Source organism: Pteropus alecto, unplaced genomic scaffold, assembly GCF_000325575.1.
Source record: "Pteropus alecto unplaced genomic scaffold, ASM32557v1 scaffold125, whole genome shotgun sequence".
Taxonomy (NCBI): Eukaryota; Metazoa; Chordata; class Mammalia; order Chiroptera; family Pteropodidae; genus Pteropus; species Pteropus alecto.
In genome coordinates this window covers 1,548,670-1,572,644 of record NW_006436888.1, presented here as the reverse complement: position 1 = coordinate 1,572,644, position 23,975 = coordinate 1,548,670, and the positions used below count along the sequence as shown (strand labels likewise).

General features: G+C 51.6%; 2 protein-coding genes across 2 annotated transcripts in view; both read left to right on the top strand.

Annotated features, from left to right (window-relative positions):
• Nucleotides 1-3,178, top strand: part of PADI1 (peptidyl arginine deiminase 1) — a 33,371-nt gene extending 30,193 nt beyond the window's left edge. Inside the window, 1 exon segment of the mRNA XM_006914311.3 lies at nucleotides 1,128-3,178. Coding sequence (XP_006914373.1) covers nucleotides 1,128-1,361 — 234 coding nt within the window. The 3' untranslated portion in view covers nucleotides 1,362-3,178.
• Nucleotides 3,179-5,448: 2,270 nt separating this feature from the next.
• Nucleotides 5,449-23,975, top strand: part of PADI3 (peptidyl arginine deiminase 3) — a 29,857-nt gene continuing 11,330 nt past the window's right edge. The window contains exons 1-9 of the mRNA XM_006914310.3: nucleotides 5,449-5,574; nucleotides 13,246-13,426; nucleotides 15,812-15,884; nucleotides 18,915-18,976; nucleotides 20,553-20,670; nucleotides 20,979-21,104; nucleotides 22,412-22,590; nucleotides 22,798-22,901; nucleotides 23,000-23,111. Coding sequence (XP_006914372.1) covers nucleotides 5,483-5,574; nucleotides 13,246-13,426; nucleotides 15,812-15,884; nucleotides 18,915-18,976; nucleotides 20,553-20,670; nucleotides 20,979-21,104; nucleotides 22,412-22,590; nucleotides 22,798-22,901; nucleotides 23,000-23,111 — 1,047 coding nt within the window. The 5' untranslated portion in view covers nucleotides 5,449-5,482. The remainder of the gene's footprint in view (nucleotides 5,575-13,245; nucleotides 13,427-15,811; nucleotides 15,885-18,914; nucleotides 18,977-20,552; nucleotides 20,671-20,978; nucleotides 21,105-22,411; nucleotides 22,591-22,797; nucleotides 22,902-22,999; nucleotides 23,112-23,975) is intronic.

The following is a 23,975-nucleotide window of genomic DNA, read 5'->3' as shown; positions in this document are numbered from 1 at the left end:
GCTACCTGGGCTGGCTCTGGTCCTGAATCCGGAACCTGGCTCCTCTCCCTGACCGTCATCCCTCTACGTACTCCACTCCCCCCCAGACTGTTCTGGCCCATTTGTGGACAACTAGGTAGCTCAGGGCCAAGGCCATGGCACTGACCCCAAGGGACCTTCCAGCTTCATTTTGGTCCCAGTCTGGATGGCCCTGCAGAGCAGATTGAGGGGGAGGGATCAGGGCATGAAGAACATGAGGGCATAGAGTCCAGGGCAGCCCACCCCACATCCAGATGACCCAGCACCGCCCTTTAGACAGCAGGTCCAGAGTGTCTCTTTTGAATACAAAGGGCAGCTTTCTGGCCATCAGTCTTGGGCTAAGGTTTCCTCTTAGAAACCTCCACACCTTCTACCCTTTCCCAGCATTAGGGCCCCCAGCCAGGGAAGCAGAGGTGCTACCAGAGGTAAACCAGATGCCCCCCCAAGGGCTCCCAGGCTGTTGCCCCAACTCTTCAACCCCCCAGGGAGCCACAGTGTTACATTCTAGCAGAGGATAAAGAACCCAGGTTTTAGTGTGAGTTAGACCCAAACCAGATTTTAATCTCTCCCTTCTCTGACTGTGTGTCCAAGCCACAGCCTCAGAGGGAGGCTATGAGGTTTAGTGATGCTATATCTGGCACACAGAAGATGCTCAATAAATGGTAACAATTATCAGGGCTTCCAGGGACAGCTGAGCAAGCTGTGTACTGCATGAGTGCACCACAGCTACAAGGACACTCACATCACAGACTTTTAGATGTGTGCATTTGTTGTGCAAGTTTCTGACAGGTGATGCTAAAATCTCATTCTAACCAAGTGGTTAGGACAATTTTCTGATAGATAGAAGAAAGTGTGGGAGGAGGAAGGGGTGACTTTAATTCAAATAAAGTTACCATGTATGTTACCGGCAGCCCTCCTTTGATTAATTCTGTCTTTCAACCATGAATCATTTCTTCTATGCTTCCGTAGATCTTCATTCTTGAGTGATGCAGGCAAGGATGAGACAGGCCCTGGGAATGAGTCTGCCAGAGCCAGCGTCTAGAAGGGGCCCCCAGGCATACAGTGTCCCCAGCCAGCCAGGGCTCCCTGTTGCCTTCTCTTTTCTACAGGTCAACATGGTGGTTTTAGGCAAGTACCTGGGCATCCCCAAGCCCTTCGGGCCCATCGTCAACGGCCGCTGCTGCCTGGAGGAGAAGGTGCGGTCGCTGCTGGAGCCGCTGGGCCTGCACTGCACCTTCATCAACGACTACTTGTCCTACCACAAGCTGCTCGGGGAGATCCACTGTGGCACCAACGTGCTCCGGAAGCCCTTCCCCTTCAAGTGGTGGCACATGGTTCCCTGAGCCCACTCCCCGCCCGCCATCTTCTCTGCCCGCCTGCCAACGAACCCTGTCCGAGTGAGAGTGAGGAACCTCCCCCGGGCATCCATCCTCTCGGGGAGCCTTGGGCACATCCCCCCGAGTATCTGCAAACGTGCTGGCCACTGTAAGCACCGGGACACAGGGATGGATGCCAAGCGTCCTTGCCTCTGGCACGGCCTGCCCAGCCCCAGGACTGCCCTCATTCCTCCCTCTCTTCCGCAACTCCCAGAGGCTCTGGAGATCGACAGCCCTTCCACGTTCGAGGTGGGCGGTGTGTGGCCTTGGCAGTGCTCCGCTTTCAATTTCTCCCCCGAGTCCTGACACTCCCTTTGGGTTCGCACCAGGAATGGGGCCCCGGGGGCCTGTGCTCTGGTGCAAGGGCCCTGGGTCTAGGCCACCTGTGGCTCTTGTAAGACAAGGAAGGGGGACCCGAGGCACCTTCTTTCCTCAACCAACTATCTTCTCTGGCAGGGGACCCCAGGCTGTGACCTCCCAGCACCATCAGCCATATTTACATAGGCAAATAAGGACCGGAAAACCCAGCTTCAGAGGGCCTGCTTTAAAAAGAAAAAAAAAAAGGCAACAAAAACCCTTTAATACTTGACTCTGTCCTCAGAAGGGTGCTTGTTACCTGTGTGAAAGGCCTGTAATTAAGAGTGCTGGCTGCTTCCAGCTCCAAAATGCTGCAAGGCTAAAGCGAGGCCTGGGAGGGCACACGGAGCAAGGCCTGGCAGGAGGGGCGGAGGCCAGGATGGCAGAGAAGGCCGAGGCAAGAGGACAAAACCTGGGGCCTGGCTTCTGTGTCCTTGGGCTCCTGGGCTTTGGACTCTGGACTCTGGATGTGAAGGTGGCTAGCTGTTCCAGATGTAGCAGGGAGTGGAGGCCCAGAGGTTGGAAGAGGGTGCGGGGGCCATTAGGTTATCTCTGAAGGTGGGGTTTAATTTCCTTTAATAGTCTCTAATTATTCCCCTTCCTTCTGCAGGCAGTGGGAGGGGAGGCTTGCCTGGTTTCTCTCAGCAAGCCGGAGACCCTGTGTGTAGCTTGGGTTTCCCCTGTGAGTAAACCCCAGTGGCAGCCCTGTGTCCCCTCCCATAGAGGGGAAGATGGAGCTGCCACAGGGGTTAATAGTCTGGCCCCGGGTGAGGTCACCGAGACCTGCATAGGCAGGCAGGCTTGTCCAGTGAAGGGCAAGAGATGGCCCCTGGCCCAGGAATGGCCACTGGGGAGCTGGCCTGCTCCCCCCACTGCCTGTGGGGCCATGTCAGGACCTCAGCCCCCAGGCCTTCATCTTCTGGGTTTTCAGTGGCCCCTCGTGAGTCCTAGATTGTCGCGAGACTTAGGCTGAGCCAGCTGCCTTAAACTCTTGTAGCCTTAAAACACGTAGTAATCAGAAGCTTACATGGAAACGCAGCGCATGAACCTGATAAAAACAGAACTGCTCTGGTTTAAGGTGGTGGGGGCACCACCTCGACTTCCAGAAGGTTCTCTGGAATCCCATTTGCAAGCCCATGGTCTAACCTGCTCACTCTCTGATTATAATCGTGAGGACGCCTAGACTGAGCCAAGAGGAGAAGGAAGCTCTTCAGGGGCCAAGGGTGTGTGGTGGCCCAGGCTGGACCAGGAAAAGGATGGAGAGGGGAGGTGGTATTGCAGAGAGATGGGGGCGGGGAGCACGTCTTCTAGAGCGATGCTGTGTGATAAGTGCTGGAATGGCTGTTGGGGCTGTTGGAGATGCTGCTGTCCCCTGTGAGAATATTCTGGGTGACCGGTCACCTCTTTTCTGATTAATAAAAATGTCGACATGCATTTCTTCAAGTGGCTGCCTCCCTAACTTCTTTTTGTTGGGCTGTGGGGAGGAGGGAAAAAAAGAGGGGGCTTGGCTTCCTGTGTCACCTCCTATGCACCAGGTCCTTGGCTCAACTTCCGCTGGCCATGGGCAGCTTCTACCCAGCCGGGAGAGCCCCCGGGACCAGCCCTGGGCGGGCAGGCTACCTCAGCAGGATGGCTGGCACATGCCCATTGCCCTGCTGAGATGGCTGTGCGGGGAGCGTGGGTCCTACCTCTTCATTTCTTCTCCCTTTCCTGGGCTACCTTCTCCATCTCTAAGAGGACAGACAAGCTGGGCCCTATTGGCAGAAGTGGGAGAGTCCCCAGCAGGATTGGTGCCCAGGGCCATAGGCCATTATGATTCCCTTTCATTCCTGCCTCTCTAGCCACTATATTACCCAGCCTCAGTGGACTCATTTCAGAGGCCTGAAAATATTGCCCCTCATTTCCTATACACTTGCTGCTGCCCCAGATTGTACCCTTCAGCATTCACCCACTCACTTATTCATTTTATTTTAGCTTTTGTTGTGGACAAAGAAGCAAAAAGTTTTTGCCATTAGTCATTAACACTTCAGTCTGAATGAATCAGAGATCTTTCTCTAAAAGCCGATATTAACTGGGAAGAGGAGAAGAAGGCATGGGTCTACTGCCAAAGGGAATTCAGGGCTCTGAGCAGGAGGCTAGTCCTGCCCCCAACACAGTGGGCCAGTGTCCAGTGGAAGCCCCCACTTTCCGCATCTACGCCCCAACTGTGCATATGAGCAAGTTAAGGAGACTGCCTGGGACTTCCTCTTGAGCTCTAACTCTTACCCAGAACTGAGTTAGACCTGGCTAAGCCATTTTACAGCCCCCAAAGGGAAACTGTTACTGGATGTGGCAGCCCAGCAGCTCTCCTTGAGAACATTCTTCCCAGAAACTGAGGTATAGGAACACCTGTCTTAGATCCCTGCTGAGATCCTTGAACTGTGCAAGTGCTTCAGCTGGGGACTCTGGGAAGAGGGTCCTGGTCCCTCCGTGCCTAAAATCGTCAGCACTGCCAGAGAGAAGGGAGGAGACCTCTATTCAGCACCTTCTAAACCTCCCCAGGCAGGGCGTGTCCCTGCCATTATTTCTGCCGGGGCTGGTGGTTAGCCACATTTTCTATGGATGAGGAAACCAAGGCCCTGAGAGAGGGGACGTAACCCTGAAGACCACAGCCATGCACGGTGGCATCTGGATTTCTGCCGGGGCTGGTGGTTAGCCACATTTTCTACGGATGAGGAAACCAAGGCCCTGAGAGAGGACCACAGCCATGCACGGTGGCATCTGAATCGAAACCCAAGATTCCTCTCCCCGGAACCCTTGCTCCTGCTGTTTTAGGTGCCTGAGCGCCCCCTCTGGCCTCAGTTCCCCCACCTGAAAAGTGAGGCTTCCTACTCTGACAATCGAAGCTCCCCCTGGCGGGAGAGGGTTTCCACTCTCATCATTTACCCTTCCGGAGACTTTTGGCATTTAATAATAATAACAATAACAACAACATTCATAACAAAATAATGCCAAGCTCTGTACTACACCTCTTCCCACGTTGTCCCATTTAAGCTGCACAACAACTATTTATCAGATGGGAAAAGTGAGGCACAGAGTAATTAAGTGACTTGCCCCAGGCCACCCAGTTGAGGAAGGGCTGAGATCTAGCCCTGCTGTTCAAATCCAGGCTCTTTAAAAAAAAAAAGGCTGGTGTTTCTCAACGTGTATAAAATGCTTTGGGGTGCTCGTGAGAAATCCAGATGTCAGGCTGCACCCCTAACCCGTTGTATCAGTCTGGAGGCTGGGCCCAGGAATCTGCGTTTTACCACCTGCCCCCACAGGGTAGAGAAGCTCCCCATTTAAGCGTATTGTCTCGGAAAATGCAGGAAAAGGGGATATGGAGAATGAGTGTGGAACTCGAGGAAGGCAGAGCAAAACTCACATCTCTGCACCCCTGCAAGGCCCTGGTGCCCTGGTGCCCTGGTGCCCGGCCTGGCCAGGTACCTGTGGCGACTTGCTCCCCTTTAAAGCCAGAAGTGAACTACTTCAGTGCTGAGGTGGGAACAACAGGTTCATATGCAAATGTAAAGTTTCTCCCAGCCAATCCTGAGTTCCGGACTCTGGGAAGGGGCTGGGTTTCCAGGACTGCAGCCAATGAGTTAGCACCCCAGGTCGGGGAGGGAGGGGCAGGGCCAGGGTCTTTTAAACTCTGCCAAGCCCTATGTGGAGCAGTGTTGGGTTTTGTGGCCCAAGCCCAGTCAACCACCAGCATGTCACTGCAGAGGATAGTACGTGTATCCCTGGAGCATCCCACCAGCGCCGTGTGTGTGGCTGGCGTGGAGACCCTCGTGGACATTTATGGGTAAGAGACAGAGGCCTGGGGGTTTGCAGGCCCTTGGTGCTGACCCACCGTGGACTCTCCTTGTGAGCTGTGTAGGGCTTGGGCCTGGCTTGGCTGCCTTCTCTGGAAACTTGGCCTTGGAATACCTGCCAATCACAGAAGCTTGGGTCCCGCCTTTCACAGCTGGGTTTCTTGAAGACCCTATCCAGGGGATTTGAAGTGTGGGAGGCTAAAGTAGGGTGGAGAGGCTTGTAGAGGCTTGTCGGGCCTTGGAGGGTGCTGAAGGGGCTTGGGCACTTTTCTCTGTCTAGAGGACCCTGCAGGCTGGGCTGGGAGTCTGGCTGGGCACACAAGAATAGGAAGAGACATATCATCCCTCCTGGCCTCACCCTCACCGCCCCCATCACCTCCTGCCCCCAGCCTATGAACCTGAAAATAGAGTGTCAATCATGCTTTTAAAAATTACTTACACTTCGATAGCATTTACTCAGTGCCAAACACTGTTCTAAGAGCTTGACAAAGCTCTTGGATTTAACCCTTGACCTCTGACTCTCGGATTTAACTTTCACGATGACCCTATGAGCTAAATTTACTATTAGTGTCATCTCGTTTGACAGATGAGGAAACTGAGGCACAGGGAGGGCAAGCCATTTATTTGCTCAGGTTACTAAGCGGCCAAGCTGGAATTTAAGCCCATTCATAGTCGCGATTCTTATGATTTTAACCATCTGCCATGTGAGGAGGAGGGATCTGGTTTTCTCTAGCCATTCAACGCCCATGCATTATGCCCCTACTGTATGTCCATGTCCTTAAGGCCGGCTGCTGGAGCTGAGGCCCCGCCTTCTCGCTCTCCCAGGAAGAAAAGGAGAGTTTGGGCAGAGTTTTAGGAGCTGGGCTCTGGGAACCGCCAGGGAGCTGGCTACTTAGCCTTCTGGAGAGTCTTCAGGGGCCCTAGCTCCTGAGGCTGGGCTGGGAACACAGGTAATCAAGGGATGGGAGGGAAGAAGGCAGAGCCTTGTCACTGTTCCCATCTTGTAGATCTCCCAGCTTCCTCTCAGACCAGGCCTCTCAACCTCAGCATTATGGGCATGGAAATTCCTTGGGGGGCCGAGGAGTGGGCGAGGCCATCCTGTGCACTGAGAGATGTTGAGCAGCGTCCCTGACTTCTACTCACTAGATGCCAGGAGCACACGTCCCACTTGTGACAACCAAAAATGTGTCTCCGGACACTGCTGAATGGGTCTGGGTTTGGGGGTGGGATCACCCCCGGTTGAGAACCAGTGTCCTGGAGTCAAACTTAAAAATGGCAGTTAACTTAGTCGGAAGCAGAGATGGCGTTAGTCCCAGGATATTAGATGAGAAGGGGTGAGGAGCTGGTCATGGGAGGGAACCAAGTCGGGAGCAGGCCCAGCTCAGCTAGGTAGTGGGAGCAAAAGCCTGGTTGAGAGTGGGTGGGCAGTGAGGAACGGGTAGGGGATTTGGTAGCTTCCAAAAGAGGGGGCAGCCAGAGAGGCTGTTCCAAGAGGGGTATTGAGGGAGGAGGGGTACCCATGCAGCCCAGCGCCACCCCCTTCTCCAGTGTTGTGTGCCCATGGGGGTGACTCGTTTTCCCCAGCTGCCTCCTGCCTGTAGGGCAGATGTGTCTCCAGTTTGACCTGCCCTGGGAAGCTAGAGACTGGCTCCTTCCCCACAGAGCTTCTCGAGGGGATGGAGGGTGGATTGGGACCCTGAGAGACAAAGGCTGCAGTATCTTGGGGTAATGCGAGTGGGTGGGCCATGTTGGGGTTCACAGAGGAGGCTGTGAGTGGGGTGGGGTGGAGTACCTTCAAACAATGGATTCTTGGGTCTCGACCAAATCATGTTGGTATTTCTTTTGGGTCTAGTGTGTGCCCAGGGGACACAGAGGTGAACGAACACACAGGCATGGTCCCTGACTGTGGTTCAGAATTCCAGCAGAAGCTGGACCTTCTCACAGGGCTGCTGCGGAAGGGACTCCTGGCTTGCAGGGGGAGTGGGGCGGGGTTAATGCCAACATCTCTTCCGGCTTGGAGATGCCATAATTTAGCTATCCTGGGTGGTCAGACTGTGCGTCAACAAGAGAAGGGGCAGTGGGCGTGGTCCTCAGTCCTAGCTCCACGTCTTAGCAGCTGTCTGACCCTGAGAAAGTCACTTAACCTCTCTGAGTCTGTTTCTTCATCTGTAGGATGGAGGCAATATAATAATAATAATAGTAATAATGATATCAGCAAAGATACTTAGAGCCAGCTCCATCCAGTTACTGCCCTAAGCACTTTACACGCGTTAGCTAATCCTCGTAACAAATCTATGAAGCAAGTACTATCATTCTCCCCATTTTATAGATGAGGCCAAATGAAAACAATTTGGCCATTACTTCAGAGGTCTATTGGGAGGATTGAATGAGATCGTACATGTAGAGCATGTAGGCCATATGCTGAACGTTCAATAATGGTAACTGTCACCATTATTATCACCGTCGTGATCATTTTCAGCCTTTATCCTGGCCCTGTGGACAGCCTCAAGTGTCCCCAAACCTGCCATATACAAGATCACTAGGGTGCAATCTCTGATCCTTACTGGGAGAAGGAGATAAGAAAAGAGAAAGTAGTGTAGGCCGAGCAGTCAGGGCAGGCTTCTTGGAGGAAGGGCACCAACCAGAGCCTCGAAGGATGAGCACAGGCAAGACCACTAGGCCTTTCTATCTGCGGTCGTGGATTAAACCCCATCTTCCTGCCATCTGTCGGGTGGGAGATGGCCCTGACTTGTTTTTGGGAGATTTGTTTTTCTGAGCAGCCATTAGTGGGGGAAAGGGAAGAAGAGTAATACAGGGGTGTGCTGGACTGTGCCCCGGGGTTGATCATGCAGCCAGGGTTGAGAAACGTTGTCCTTTGTGAAAAGGGCAAACAGCTCATGCCACCCCTTGCTCACCAGAGTTGGTCTAATGGGGTGGAAAAGCTTGAGCGCTTGGGGACCAATGGCCCTGAGGTTTCATCTGAGCTCTGTCACCATTTGCTCTGTCATCTGGAGCAACTTTCTACACCATCCTGGGCCTCGGTCTCCCCAAATATACCCTGGAGAGGTTGGCACACAGCAGTGGGTTTCAAGCTCTGCTCACGAAGGCCTCTGGTCCCCCTCCCTGATTTGACAAAGCAGCTCCCCTTCTGTCTCCAGTGGCTTTTGATGTGAGAGCTCTGACCAGTCCGTGCAGACCTGGCCTGGAGGCCGATGCATCTCCGACTCTTTAACTGTTCGGGCTTTAAGATACAGGATTTGCGTGGCTGCATTTCCCCTCAGCAGCAGGAAGAATGTCGGATTAAGGAGGAGCAGTGATTTCCTGCCCCTGGTTCTCTTGGTATGGCTGGCATAATAGGGATGTGGGAGCCTTGCTTAATGGAGAGGAGCAGCTAGTACAGCCCTCCCGCCCAGGTTCTAGCTGTCTGGCCTTAGTGGGGACATTGGTGGTCATCTTGTCAACCTTTGTGTTTTCAGCCACAGGGGACTGTTTTTGTTTTCCCGGAGGCTGAGAGCCTGAGTCCATGAAAGGAGAGGATGGGTTTGGGTTTGCAAGGCAGTGGTGACAGAGCTGGCTACGAGTCCTGGCTCTGCCACTTACTAGTTGTGTGACTTTGGGCAAGTAACCTGTCATCTCTGAGCTTCAGTTTCCTCATCTGTAAAGGGGGAATAATATGGCTATGGGAGCTACCTTCATCACCATTGTCACCGTCATCCCCCTCACCACTGAAGGGGAGACACAAGACACAAGGACAGACCTGACTTCCCTTGGTTCCCAGGAGTGGGGGGCTCGCACTGAGTCATCCCCACATGCCCTGGGAGCCAGGCTCCAGTGTTTCTGAGACAGTCTCCCCTTAGCTGTGTTTCTCAGACTTCACTGTGCAGCGGGATGCTTTTAAATGCAGGTTCCAGGGCGCCACCTGTAGAACTTCTGATTTGGAATCTATTTTCACCAGGCGAGTCTGAGGCTGGCCACTGGGAGGGTGACCAGCTGTCCCAGTTTGCCTGAGACCTTCCAGGTTTCAGCACTGAAAGTCCTGCACTCCAGGAAACACCTTCATCCCTGATAAACCAGAACCGTTGGTCACCCCACTGTGTTTCATCCTCCATTCACCACCTCCCAGGCTGGCTGGGAGGACTCGATGCTGGGGAGGACCTTGGACTACCCTGTGTGTGGACAGCCTTGGCTGGGGAGAACCCAAGGAGAACCCAAGGCCCCAAGCCACATGCACCTCCCAGGGCTGGGCGGGGGCACTGTCGAGAGCAGCAGGCTGGCAGCTCCGGGTGGCCTGGCTAGAGGAAGAACTTCGTCCAGAGCCTCTGGCCACTTGTCCTCCAGGAAATGGGAAATCTAGCTCTTCCTGTACCTGGCGCAGGCCTCCTCCTAGCAGCCACCCCTTTGGTCTTCCTAACACACAGCTTCCGTGATGGCGTACGAGCACCAGACAGGAAGTCTGGGGTCCTATCTTCTAGTCCCTTCTCTTCTAGTCCCTTCATTTTTCCCAGCAGTGAAACGAGGGCATGGGTTCAGGTGCCCCTGACTTTAGCTCAATCTGAGTGTTTACACACACCCACTCCTTTAATCTTCTCATTATCCCCACTTTATAGATGCTGACACGGAGGCAGAGGGAGGCCACATCCCTCCTTCAAGGTCACACTCCTAGTGAGTGGTCGGGCTGGGATTTGAACCCCAGCCCCAGAATCTACAGGGTCCACAGGCTTAACCACCTTGCCACAGCTCCATCGCGTTGCCCTTCCTGTTCAAGAACCATCGCTGGCTCCCCATTACAGAGGAGTGAAATGAAAACATGATACAGCTTGAGTTTAAACTTGACCTCCTAAGTCTCCATAGAGAAAACGCCTTCCCCTCAGATGTGTCTCCTCCTTGTTTTTGGTTCACCTGCCTTCCTCTGGGAGGCCTTCACCAGATACCCTAGCCCAGAGTCTCCAACCCCCAGGACTCCGACTGGTCAGTGGCCTGTTAGAAACCAGGCTGCACAGCAGGAGGTGATTAGTGGGCGAGCGAGTGAAGCTTCATCTGTATCTGCAGCCGCTCCTCAGAGCCAGCATCACCGCCTCAGCCCCACCTCAGATTGTCAGGCATTAGATTCTCATAGGAGCACCGGTCCCTGGTGCCAAAAAGGTTGGGGACTGCTGCCCTGGCCTACCCTCTCAAAGTACGTCCAGCTTTCTGTGCCTTAATTTACTTTAATGATCCCTTCTCCCATCCTGGTGGGCAGTTTTCCAAGACTTTCCTATCAATTATCACATTTGAGCCTCACCATAGCCAATAATGTTGGCCACATGGGGGTCATTATCCCACTTTATAGGTGAGGTTACTGAGCCCAGGGAGGCTAGTGATTTATTCAAGGTCAGCTGGCTGATGCGTGACCCAGTCTTGTCTAGGACCTGACTCCTGACTCTGGTCCTAGCACTGCTGAACTCCTGGCTTCCATGGGCCCCTCCTGGGCAAGGGTGCTTCCCCCAACACCTCGCACAGGCCTGGCCCAGGGAAATACAGGAAGCCGAAATACCCCACTCTCGGGGTCTGGGGCCTGGGACCCGGGTGGGGCTTTCATACCAGAAGGACAATAAAGCTGCTCAGCTTTAGCTTGTGGATGCCTGGGGTCCAAAGGCAGCTTGCGTTTGAGGGAGCTCCACAGAAAGCTTATAGGCCCCCTGCGGCACTGGAGGCCAGGTGCCTAGGGAGGTGGGGCTTAGGGAGGAGCTGGAAGGAGGGGGCGCTGGGTATGAGAGGGGCCCTTCCGCCCAGATCTCTCTCCATGTGTCTCTGTCTTCCTGGCTCTTCATCTCTCTGGGCCTCTCCATGTCTCTGTGTCTCCCTGTCTCTGTGTTTCCGTGCCTCTCCAGATTCTCCATGTTCCCTGATGGGCTGGCCTATCAGCACAGAGGGCACCACCAGCCCTGGAAATTACAGGCTGTGGGAGGAGGGTTACCAGATAAAATCTAGGATGCCTAGTTAAATCTGAAATCCAAACAAATAATTAATAATTTTAAGTATATGTCCCAAATATTGCATGGGACATACTTGTACTAAAACAATTATTTGTTGTTTACATGAAATTCAAGTCTAACTGGGTGTTCTGTATTTTTCTTTGCTAAATCTGACGGGAGAAACAGGTGTGTCAGCCCCTTGCACTTGATGCAGATATAAGCAGTACGTGGGGGTGGGGCCTGCCTGGTGGTGCTAGAACTTGGATTTTTGGTTTATTTCTCTTTTTATAAAAAAGCCACATTGAGAAGTATCCGAATCATGCTGGTGGAGGGGTGAGGAGGGTGTTTTGGAAGAGGTCTGCTCTCCTCCGGGTGGGGCGGGGAATGGAAAGGGCTGGGAGTGGAATGACCAGCTGTGCAACCCTGGGGAAGTCTCTTGGCCCATTCTGGGCCAAAGCTGCACCACGTGTAAAGGGGAGTAATAATCCCCTCCTGCTGGGGCCACGGTGAGCGTTAGATGAGCCAGTGCTTGGAAAGGCTTAGCCAGGCCTCCCATGGTAAGTACGCAGGAGGGGACCTCGAGGGTTTTGATTATCGTTGTCATTACTCTCGGGGACTTAATGGGTGAGACTGTGGGCTCAGGAACCAGAAGACCTGGGTTTGGGTCCAAGTCCTGCCACTTACTAGCTCCATGACCTTCGACAAGTTACTTAACCTGTTTTCCCATCTGTAAAACGGGGACAAATAATAGTACCTACCTCCTAGGGTTATTGAGAGAATTCCATGGTGTAATATGCATAAAGAAACGCAAATGGCCGGCGCATAGCAGAAGCTCAACAAGTGTCAGCTGCTGTTATCTCCTAGGTGCATGTGTGTGCTGCTTCCTCTACAAAGCTTCCTGGTCCCCCTGGCTCACAGTGGACTCTCCCTACATGGGATCCCGCTGACCCCTGCCCCTGTGGCCCTGAGCCCCATCTGTCTGCCCCGCGTCCTCAGCTCCCAGGGGGATTGAAGGCTCTGGGAAGGGGACAAATAATAGTACCTACCTCCTAGGGTTATTGAGAGAATTCCATGATGTAATATGCATAAAGAAACGCAATGGCCGGCACATAGCAGAAGCTCAACAAGTGTCAGCTGCTGTTATCTCCTAGGTGCATGTGTGTGCTGCTTCCTCTACAAAGCTTCCTGGTCCCCCTGGCTCACAGTGGACTCTCCCTACATGGGATCCCGCTGACCCCTGCCCTTGTGGCCCTGAGCCCCATCTGTCTGCCCTGCGTCCTCAGCTCTCAGGGGGATTGAAGGCTCTGGGGAGAGCGGTGGGTGTATCTGCCTTAGCCTGGGCAGAGGGCACCTCACAGGCAATCGGAGGGTGAACAGACAGATTTCCAGGAGGACTCCCAGACTGCCTGGAGTGAGGAAATATAGTCCTAGAGCCAGAAGACCTCACAGACTTCTTAACCCTACACTTAATGCCTGGGAAAGTCGCAAGGGAGATGTGAATGAACACAGAGCCTTGGAATGTGAGAATGTGTGTACGTTTGCGTGAGGTCCAGGCTTGACTCTCAGGAACTTACTGGGAGGATCCAAGAGCCCTGGAGTGGTCAGGGAAGGCTTCCTGGAGGAAGCAAGAGTTTGAGCCAAAGCTCAAGCATCTGAGCAAGGGCTTCCCCCGCTAGCACTTCCCACAGCTCTCCCTGTTCTTCCCAGGTCAGTACCGGAGGGCACAGAGATGTTTGAGGTCTACGGGACCCCTGATGTGGACGTCTACATCTCCCCCAGCATGGAGAGGGGCCGGGAGCCTGCGGACACCAGGCGGTGGCACTGTGACGCAGGGTTGGAGATCATCGTGGTCATGAACTCTCCCAGCAAAGACCTCAATGACGGCCATGTGAGTGGGTCTCCTGGTCTGCGGGTGGGGTGGGGAGGCAGTGATCGGGCTCCACAAAGGCCCAGCGCCCTCTCTTTCCCCAGAGTGCAAGGTAGCCTGCCTCTGGAGCCAGCCAGCATTGCAACTTAAAAACACAAAATGTGTGTCTTCTGGCAAGTGGGACACGCATCAGCCCCCTAGGCCTCGGTTTCCCCAGCTGGTGAAAATCATAGCGCCTTCCTCCTAGTGTTGGTGTGGCGCGAAACATGAGCCAGCATTTGTTCTTTCTCTTGCTTTCCAAGACTTCTTGTGAAAGGAGGTGTCCCAGTTCTTCTGTGTTGGACCTCAGTTTCCCCATCTGTAGGCTGAGGGTTGATTAGGTGATCACGGCCACTCTGAATGAAGGAGAGAAGGCAGGGATCAGGGACAAGGGAGAGATGCTGCTCCCCGAGGAGACCCCCTTCTCCAAGGTGACAGTTCTCCAAGTTGCCTCGCTTCTTCCTAAGCCACTCTCTTCCTGTCCCCACGCCCTTCTCAGAGGCACGATGACTCCCACGCCTTTCCTCTCGCTGCTCATTCACCTAGCAAGAATGAGTGTAACAAACCCCAGCTCTAGGCAATGTTCCGCCTCCGGGTCAAGGGACATTTAAAAAGTGGGTGAACTGGGGTGGCCCTTGAGCTCGGCACAGGTGATGCTGCCTTAAAAAGATGGGAACCAGGACTAGGTGTGTGGGAGTGGTGGGTTCATGCTCTATGCCAGGAGCCATGTTTTGGGAAACTGGCCCTTTAAGAGCATAGACCGTGTGCCAGGCACTGGGAAGCCATGAGCTCATCCAGCCCACAGCCCTGAGAGGCAGGTCTGGTCCCCATTTCACAGGTGGGGCTACCAAGGTTCAGGGTAACTGTTCCAGGGCCATGAGAGTAGTCAGAAGGAGAGCTAAAATTCAACACAGACCTGCCTGACACCTGGGGGCAGGTTCCCTCCACCGCTCCTGACTCTATTCCTATGCAAGTTTCTGAACGGAGCCTCTCCACTGGGCTCTGTGAGACAGTTCGGGCAGGACTCAATGAGCCCATTTTACAGACAGGAAAACTGAGACCAAGAAGGGGCATGGTTTACCTGAAATCACATGATCTAGTAGTAGCAGAGTTGGTGAGGGTCAGGTTGAAGTCTCTGGGGCAGTGCGAGAGGACCTGCGGCCTGTGAGGGGCCCCTTCTGGCTGCCCTGCCGAGCTGGGGGCTATGTGGATGCCTCCCCACCCTGACTTCCTTGGCCTGAGGATCACAGAGATTGAGACATACCCGCTCTACACCCCCAGCCTTTGGCCAGGATCCAGGTAATTGTATGTCTGAGGTGAGCATCATTGCTGAGGCTTGACACATGGGGGTCAGTAATTACAGGATTTAGGGGCTCCCACTCGACTAAGGGGTGAGTGGCTTCTGCAATATCCTAAAGTCTCTGGCTGAGAGGAGAATATCAGAGCCAGACAGTTGAGGGGCCCACATCAGCGGGGAATGTCCAAGTGGAGGGCCATGAGTTGAAGGTGGCTTTGATGCATCAGCCTCCAACTGCTTTATCGTCCTCACCTTCTTCAACCCCACTTTCGACAGTTATTGGGTGCTCGCTGTAGGCCAGGCACCGTGTCGAGCATGTCACATGCCTTCCTTCTTTAATCCTTACAGCCTATAATCAATCCTACAGGGTAGGAACTATTATTATCCCCACTTTACAGCTGAGGAAATTGAGGTCCAGAGAGGATAGTAACTTTCCCCAGGATGTTTACACGTGGCGCATCCAGAATCTGAGCTTTTACACGGTGCCACCTGCCCACCGATAACAATAGCTGATATTTCTTGGGCACTTCCTATGACATGTCTCTAAGCTGCACTACAGTCCTCTGAGGTAGGAACCTGTATGGTCCCCATTTTGCAGATGTGGAAACTGAGGCGGCTGAGAAAGGTGAAGGGCTTTGGCCAAGGTCACAGAACCCAGAGGTGCTGGGCTCAAGTCCAGGCCTGTCGGAGTCACACAGATAAGGAGGTTGGCTTGAAGGGAGTCCCTAAATCCTGCCCAGTCCAAACTCCTCATTTTACAAATGGTGGGACTGAGACCCAAAGGGGAGTGGGGGCTTGCCAAAACCACACAGTAGTCATTGGCACACTGGGACTCGGGTCTCCATAGAATCCCTCACGGATAGTTCCCATTTACAGATGGGTCAGCTGAGGCAAAGGAAAAACAAATGGCACAGAGAAGGCTAAAGGAAGAGCTGAGTTGGTAAACTGAATTTTAGTGCACAGAGATTTCTGAGATTGCCTCCTCTCCTCGCCAAATTTCCCAAGACTCGTCTTTTAGGATGAGGGCTCTTGGCTTCAGTCGACATGATCTTGGGCCCATCCCTCTGCAGGTTCAGATTTCCTACTACTCCAGCCGTAAGCCCCTGCCCCTGGCCTACGCGGTTCTCTACCTCACCTGTGTTGGTAAGTCGGGGGCCATGCTGAAGACGTGGCCAAGGGGCCTCGGCCAAGAGCAGGTTGGGGGGTGGTTGGGAATGGCATTGAGCAATGGCCTTTTTACAAAAGTCGACTAGTTTTCTTTTTTAAATTAAAGTAAGAAATGCACATTTTAAACATGTAAACCGTACAAAAGAGCTGACCCTTGAATGATATGGGTTGGAACTGCGCGTGTCCACTTATACGTAGATTACTTTCAATGGACCCACACAGTTTAAACCTGTGTTGTTCAAGGGTTAACTCCACGGTTGGGAATCCGAGTATGCAGAGGGCTGACTATAGTTATACATATGGGAGGTCAACACCTCTAACCCCTGAGTTGTTCAAAGGTCGACTCTACATTGAAAAGTAAACCTCTAACCCAAGACTTCCAGTTCCCCAGGCCCAGCATCTTTTTAGAGACATGCTGTGCATATACAAGTAGATACATACATATCTGTCTATCCCCCATTTCGTAAGCAAATAGAGGAATATATAGACATGGAACTAGACCTTGCTTTTTCCAACTTAAATTTTTTTTGGCCAGTTCTTCACAAATTGATATATAAACTTTGTACAAGATGACACAGATGTGGGAACTATCAGACAGAAAATGTAAAGTAACTGTGATTAATATGTTAAAGGCTCTAGAGGAAAAGGTAGATAACATGCATGAACGAGATTTCAACAGAGAGATGAAAACTAAAAGAAGGATTCAAATGGAAATGCTAGAAATACAAATCATTGAGACAGATAAAAAATGCTTTTTATGGATCCATTAGTAGAACTTGACACAGCTAAAGAAAGAATCAGTGAACCTGAAGATATGGCAACAGTTACCCAAACTGAAATACTAAGAAAGAAAGAACGAAACAAACAAAATAACAGAACAGAGATCTAACAGCTCTGGGACAGCATCAAACAGTCTAAATTCAATGATATTCCCATCCAAATCCAACATGGCGTTTTGACTAGAACTTCATAGAACTGACCTTGAAACTCACATAGAAGAGCAAAAGGCAAGAATAGTCAAGAAAATTTTGAAGAAAAACAAGTTGGAAGGATTCATGGTGTGAAAGACTCTTTTCCAAGCTGTAGTATTTGAGGCAGTGTGAAAATTGGTGCAGGATGAAATACAGAATGATAGAACAAATTGAGAACTTGACAGACCCACACTCATGTGGTTATCGTGTGAGAATCAATAAACTCGGAGCCGTATCTTGTACCATACTCAAAAATAAATTTCAGATGGGTTAAACATCGTAAGGTGAAAATCAAAATTTTAAAGCCTTGAGAAAAGAATATCTGTAAACTCAAGGTCAAGGTTTATTTGCTTCTTTTAACAAGGCAAAACGATAGCACAGATCAAAAGGGGAAAGATCGGTAAGTTAGACTATTAAAATTTAAAACTTCTATCCAACAGAAGCTGAGAAAAAAGTCCAACTCTGGACTGAGAAAAAGAAATATGCAATGCATATGGTTGACTCAATGCATAGAGATTATGGAAAACACCGATCAATAAGAAAAAAGGAAAAATTAATAGAAACGAGCAAGAAATATGAATAATTCACAGAGGAGAAAGACCCAATGATCAGAACCCAAATGAAAAGAAGCTTAGCTTAGCATTCCCAAGAATGTGGACCTGGGGAGCTTCTCGCACTGTGGGAGGGAGTTTGCATTGGTACAAGCATTTGGAGAGCAGTTAGCAAGAAAGTTGAAAATACTCCATCTTCAGGAGGCATTCTTAGAAGCAGACTGCTGAATTATAGGAAATGTACATTGTAAATTTTGATAGATATTGCCAAATTGCTCTCCAAAAAGATGGTATTGCTTTATATACCTGCCAGCCACATATGGAGGTGTCCGACCCACACTGTGCACTGTCAGCTTTCCTTGTTTTTTCAATCAGAGAGGTTGGTCATCTCATTGTTGCTTTAATTCACCTTCCTTTAGTTAGGAGCAAGGCTGGAAATCCCTCCTTCTCCTTCCCCTCCCCGAACACACTCATATACCCTCATTCACTGGAAAAAACGCATACAGAAAAGTACACAAAGCTTTATTTTATACACACCCACACGCACATGTACACACACATAAATGAACAGTTACAAAGCAAACACTTAAGGAGCCATCAGCACCCCAAAGTCCTCCCAACCATACCCCTCTCCGATCATAACTCCTTCCTTCCCCTAGAGGTAACCACTATCTTGTGACAAGTATTTCCTTGCTTTTCTTTGTGGTTTTATCACTCGAATATGCGTACTTGAGTAATATGGTCTATTTTTGACTATCTTTGGATTTCCTGTGGATGGAATCATATTACACATATGCTTTTGGGTTGGGCTCCTTTTGCCCACATTATGTTTGTGGGATACGTCCACTTGTTGCATGGTGATTGGGTATCTTTTCACATGTTTAAAAATTATTTCAAATTCTTCCTCCTCCCACCCCTCCTTTAAATGCTTCCTTTGTGTTGTAAAGTCTCTCTCTGTTTCTAGGGTGACATGTGAAGAAGGTGGGATGGGGGCTGAGATTTTGGGAGTGTGAGGTGAAGCAGAGGCTCAGAGAGGCCACACAGCCAGTAGGTAGGAGAGCCCAGATTCATATGCACGTCTGGCTGACACCAAAGTCCAGGCTCACTGCCTCATCCCAAGGAGATGTGGCAGCTTCACACAGACCAGGAATACCTAGGGCAACCTGGGCTCAGTGTAGGGTATGCCCCAGACATAGAGGGCTGTAGGGATGCAGAAGAGGGAAGGGTCAGGGAAGGCTTCCTGGAGGTGGCAGCATTTGACCTGGCCTGTGCTCTGACCCTGCTTCCTGCCCAAAGCCTCTTTCCCCAGCCCCAGGAGAGAGGCTCCAGATGCCTCCGCCTCTGGGCAGTGTCTTCTTGGAAATAACTTCCATTCGCCCAGCCCCAGATAGGCCCTGAGATGGATGCTAGAAGGTGGAAGCCACAGGCCTGTGCTGGGCTCCTGGGAACCCTGTGGTCACTTACCCTCTGCCCTCTCCTTGCAGACATCGCTCTGGATTGCGACCTGAACTGTGAGGGCAGGGAGAACAGGAGCTTCGTGGACAAGGTAGGGCATCTTGGCCTGGGGCCAGAAAGGGGTGTGGAGTTTGGAACTGCTCTAGGTGGGGTTAAGAAGGATGAGGTCATTACAGATATCCCCTGCCTCCTCACTGATGCCACCGTCAGCAGAGCCAACCAGGCATGGCTGGGGATCTTCTTTCACTAGGAGAAAGAAATCACCAAGAATTATCAAGCACACATGTGCCCAGCCCTGGGCTAGGCCTTGCTTTGTGGGGAAAAGTCTTCCTGGACTTTTAATCTAGGTTAGGGATGGACACACTTTCTCTCTATAAGCAAAGTAGTAAAGATATGACAGCAACCTAAATGCTCATCAACAGATAATTGGATAAAGAAGTTATGGTTCATAGATACAATGGAATATTACTCAGCTATTAAAAAAAATGAAATCCTACTATTTGCAAAGACATGGATGGACCTGGAGGTTATTATGCTGGGTGAGATAAGTCAGAGAAAGATAAATACCATGTGATTTCACTTATATGCGGAATCTAAGGAACAGAAAGAACAAACTAATAAAAAAAGACGGACTCACAAATATAGAGGACAATCTGGTGATGGCCAGAAGGGGTGGGGCACAAACATAGAAGACAACCTGATGACGGCTAGAGGGGAGGTGGGGGCGGTCAGGGAGGCTGGGAGAAAAGGATACGAATTAGTGGTTGATAGATGGTCACAGGGATGGGGAGCACAGCATAGGTAATGTAATGGCTACGTATAGAGCCAGAGGAGAAAAAGAGCAACCAGGGGGATCATTCCATAAACTAAATAAATGTCTAACCAATGTGCTGTATACTTGAAACTAATAATAAAATAAAATTTAAAAAATGATAGTAAAAAAGATCATTAAAAAAAAAGCAAAGTAGTAAATATTTTAGGCTTTGCCAGCTATGCGGTCTCTGTTGCAACGACTCGATTCTGCCACCGTAGTGCGAAAGAGCTATCGTCACTATGAAAACAAATGGATATGGCTGTGCTCCAATAAAACTTGATTTACAGAGACAGGCAGTGGGCTGGATTTGGTCCGTGGGCTGTAGTGTGCTAACCCCCTGGTCTAAGTGAAAAGGAACTCTATCAAGTATGAAACTGTTAAAGAACTTGGGGCTGAATTGTGGTGGCGCTCGATGCAGTGGTTGTTCAGAGGAGAAAGTCAAAGTGGGCTGGGTGAGCAAGGATGACCTAGCGGAAGGGAGTCCACTTGAACTGGGCTCTAACGGGATGCGAGAGAAAAGGGCATTCTGTTCCGTGGGGCAGGAACAGCAGGTGCCAAGGCCGGGAGGGACGGATTTAGGATCAGGAGATTGCCTATTGAGAAAGAGGACATTGGCTGGAGACGCACCACAGACAGCTGTGAAAGACAGCTGTTAGTCTGAACTTGATGATGTGGGAGGTAGAGAGCCATTGCCATTCTTTGAGCAGGATGTGCTTCGGGGAGAGTGGGCCTTCCTCACAGGGTAGGGTGAAGGAGAAGAGGCAGGGTTAGGAAGCTGGCCAAGAGGTTGCGGGAGAGGGAGGCACCGGCCTGCTCCCAGCCCCCATCACCAGCTCAGCTTTGTCGTTGGCAGCGCCAGTGGGTCTGGGGGCCCCGGGGGTATGGAGCCATCCTGCTGGTGAACTGTGACAGGGATGATCCGGCCTGTGATGACCAGGACAACTGTGATCAGCGTGTGCGCTGTCTGCAAGGTGAGGGAAGACGGGGTAGCCCATGTCCCTGGTGTCCAGGGTCACCATTCAGGTACCCTACAGGAACTCTGACCCACAGGGGTGACTCTGTAGGCAGAGCTCAGGGCCACAGTTCCAGCTCCTGGACACACCTCGAGTTACTCAAAACTTGGCTCAGACTGGCAGCTGCCCCTCCCAACATCCTCATTGCCATCTCTGGAAAGGAGCTGACTCACCTCTCTCTCCCTGTGGAGCAGAGGATGCTAACGTTATTTGAGCACCTGCTGTGTGCCAGGCCCTTTCCTAACAGTTTCTGTCTGGCTCCATAGACCTGGAAGACATGTCCGTCATGGTTCTGCGGACTCAGGGTCCCGCTGCCCTCTTCGATGACCACAGACTTGTCCTCCACACCTCCAGCTATGATGCCAAGAGGGCACGGGTCTTCCATGCCTGCGGTGAGTTCATGCCCACCCCTCCATCCCCTACCCCACTGCCAAGGCGCCTGGTTCCCCACCTTGGGCAGGTGGGCATGCCCAGCTCAGGCTCTGGGGCTGCCTTGAGGACCAGAGCAAGAAGAGTCAGATGCTCTGGGACTGGTCGGCTGGCATCTCCAGCACAGCCGTGGCTTGAGCTTGTTTCAGTAGATGAATGAATTTTTAAAATACATTTTAAGTATGTTTAGAAATTTTTATTATCAAAAATTTTAAACAGACACGGAAGTAGAGAGAACAATGTAACAAACTCCCAGAGGTCAACCACTTGGATTCAACAGCTACCCCTTTGCCTCGTTCCGTTTGCTGAAATATTTTTGAGCCAGTCCCAGGCACCACGGATACTGTTCCTACAAAATTCAGTGTGCATCTCCCTAAAGAGGAAAAAAAAAAAATACCTATCGATTGCTTCACATAGCCACAACGCCATTATCACAAGCACAAGCAAGAATATAAAATACCTTCAAAAAAATAAATGTATACGAGCGATAAGATGCTCATTTTTCAAAGGATCGAACAATATAGAAGCATATAGAGTAAAAACTGAGAGTCCTCTGTCCCTCCCCTTGAATCTTTCTCTTAAAACGTGTTCTCTGTTAACAGCTTGGTATGTGTTCTTCCCAACTTTTTTCTATACACACTAAATGAGTGTGTGTGTGTGTGGGTGTGGGTGTGTGTGGGTGTGGTGTGCACACATTCTGCTTTCCAACCTGTTTCCTTCGCTGAGTTACCGATCCGACACAGCTTTCAGCGTATTTATTTAGTTCTGTTTCTTTCTTTTCCACATTTGCATAGTATTGCGAAGTATGGAGGTCTGTAACTTGTGCAGCATATGGTTGTTTGCGGTGTTTTGATTTTACAGTATAGGTTTCTTGGGGGCAGGGACCTTGCTTATAGGCTGGATCCTGAGTCCAGAGCTGTGCCTCCCAGGTACCTAGTAGGTGCTCAGTAAATATTTGTTCAATGAGCGTGTAAACAACCAGCGAACATCCTCGTATACGTATTTTGTCGGAAAGATACCTAGAAGTGGCATTGGTGGTTAGGGGCAGACATTGCTTTGTTAGGGGGTGCCACCTTGTCCTCCCCACTGCCTCCCTCCCGCAGCTGTGCCCACACTGGGTATTAAGCATCTTTCTTCCTTTGCCGGTGGGAGGTGAGAGGCAGGAATCGTTTGGCCTGCATTTTTGGGCGAGGTCACACAGCTCTCCTGCATCCCTCACTCTCACCAGCTCCACCGGGGAGTCACAACTGCCCCTTCCATCCCCTCCCAGGTCCCGAGGACTCGTGCGAGGCCTACAGACACGTGCTGGGCCAAGACAAGATGTCCTACGAGGTGCCCCGCTCCCACGGGGACGAGGAGCGCTTCTTTGTGGAGGGCCTCTCCTTCCCTGATGCTGGCTTCACGGGGCTCGTCTCCTTCCACGTCACCCTGTTGGATGACTCCAATGAGGTAGGGGGTGGCCAGGCAGAGAGGGCTCCATTCCCGGGAGAGACAGGCACCACCGGTGAGAGAGACCCCAGGCTTCTCGACCATTCCGCTGTTTCCTCTCTAGAAACTAAGGGATAAAGTGGTTTGTCAGGGTCACTGGGTCCTTGACTCACCCAGGCGTCTGGATTCTGAGGCCAGTGCCCTGTCCCCACCGCTCCTCTCCTGCAGGATTTCTCCGAGTCCCCAATCTTCACCGACACCGTGGTGTTTCGCGTGGCGCCCTGGATCATGACACCCAGCACCCTGCCGCCCCTGGAGGTGTACGTGTGCCGGTGAGTCTGGGGACACTGGGGGTGCTTCTGACCCTGGTGATCCCTCTGGCCTCAGGCCCGTCCCCATCCTGAGCCACTCTCCCCGGGCGTGTCCACAGTGTGAAGAACAACATGTGTTTTGTGGATGCAGTGGCGGAGCTGGCCAGGAAGGCCGGCTGCAAGCTGACCATCTGCCCACAGGCTGAGAACCGCAATGACCGCTGGATCCAGGTACCACGGCCGCTCGGCAGCACCCAGCCGGGGGAGCCCGGAGGTGCTGCTGGAGACATTCAGGAGGACCTGGTGCTGCGATAATCCTTCCCCGGGAATTGCTCTTTCTAATTGTAGACCTAGAGCTTGCCCACCCACTCCAGAACTTTCTGAAGACCCAGGTACACACTGACACTGCATTCTATTTTGACACTGCATTCTATTTCTGAAGACCCAGGTACACACTGACACCTATTCACCCCAGGATCTGGGCTTGGCACTGGGATGGGCACACTTTCTGAAGACCCAGGTACACACTGACACTGCATTCAACACCTATTCACCCCAGGATCTGGGCTCGGCACTGGGATGGGCACATGCTCCCTGCCTCAGCAGCCTGGACCAGTGGTTCTCAACAGAACGTGATTTTGTCCCCCAAGAGACATTTGGCAGTCTCTGGAGACGTTTTTGCTTGTCACACCGAGAGCAGTGGTGTTAATGGTTTTTAGTGGTTAGAGGCCAGGGATGCTGCTAACATCTGACTGCGCACAGGACGGTCCCCACAACAAAGAATTATCTGGTCCCTAATGTCGATAGTGCTGAGGCCGAGAAGCCCTGATGTGGTGAATTATTGTGATAAAAATCCCCACTCTTAACAATCTAAGATGTAGCAGGGGTACCACTGAAGTCCTAGCTGGGTTTGGAGGAGGATGATGGTATCACTTCTGTCTGGGGGATCAGTGAAGACATCCAGGAGGAAGGGCATCTAAGCAGGACCAGATTTGGCAAATGGGTGGATAATGATTTTTGCCATTTAGCAAGCGCTTAGTGCAGGCCGCGTGCCATTACCAGAGTGTCATTCCATCTTCTCGACAATTTCCTGTT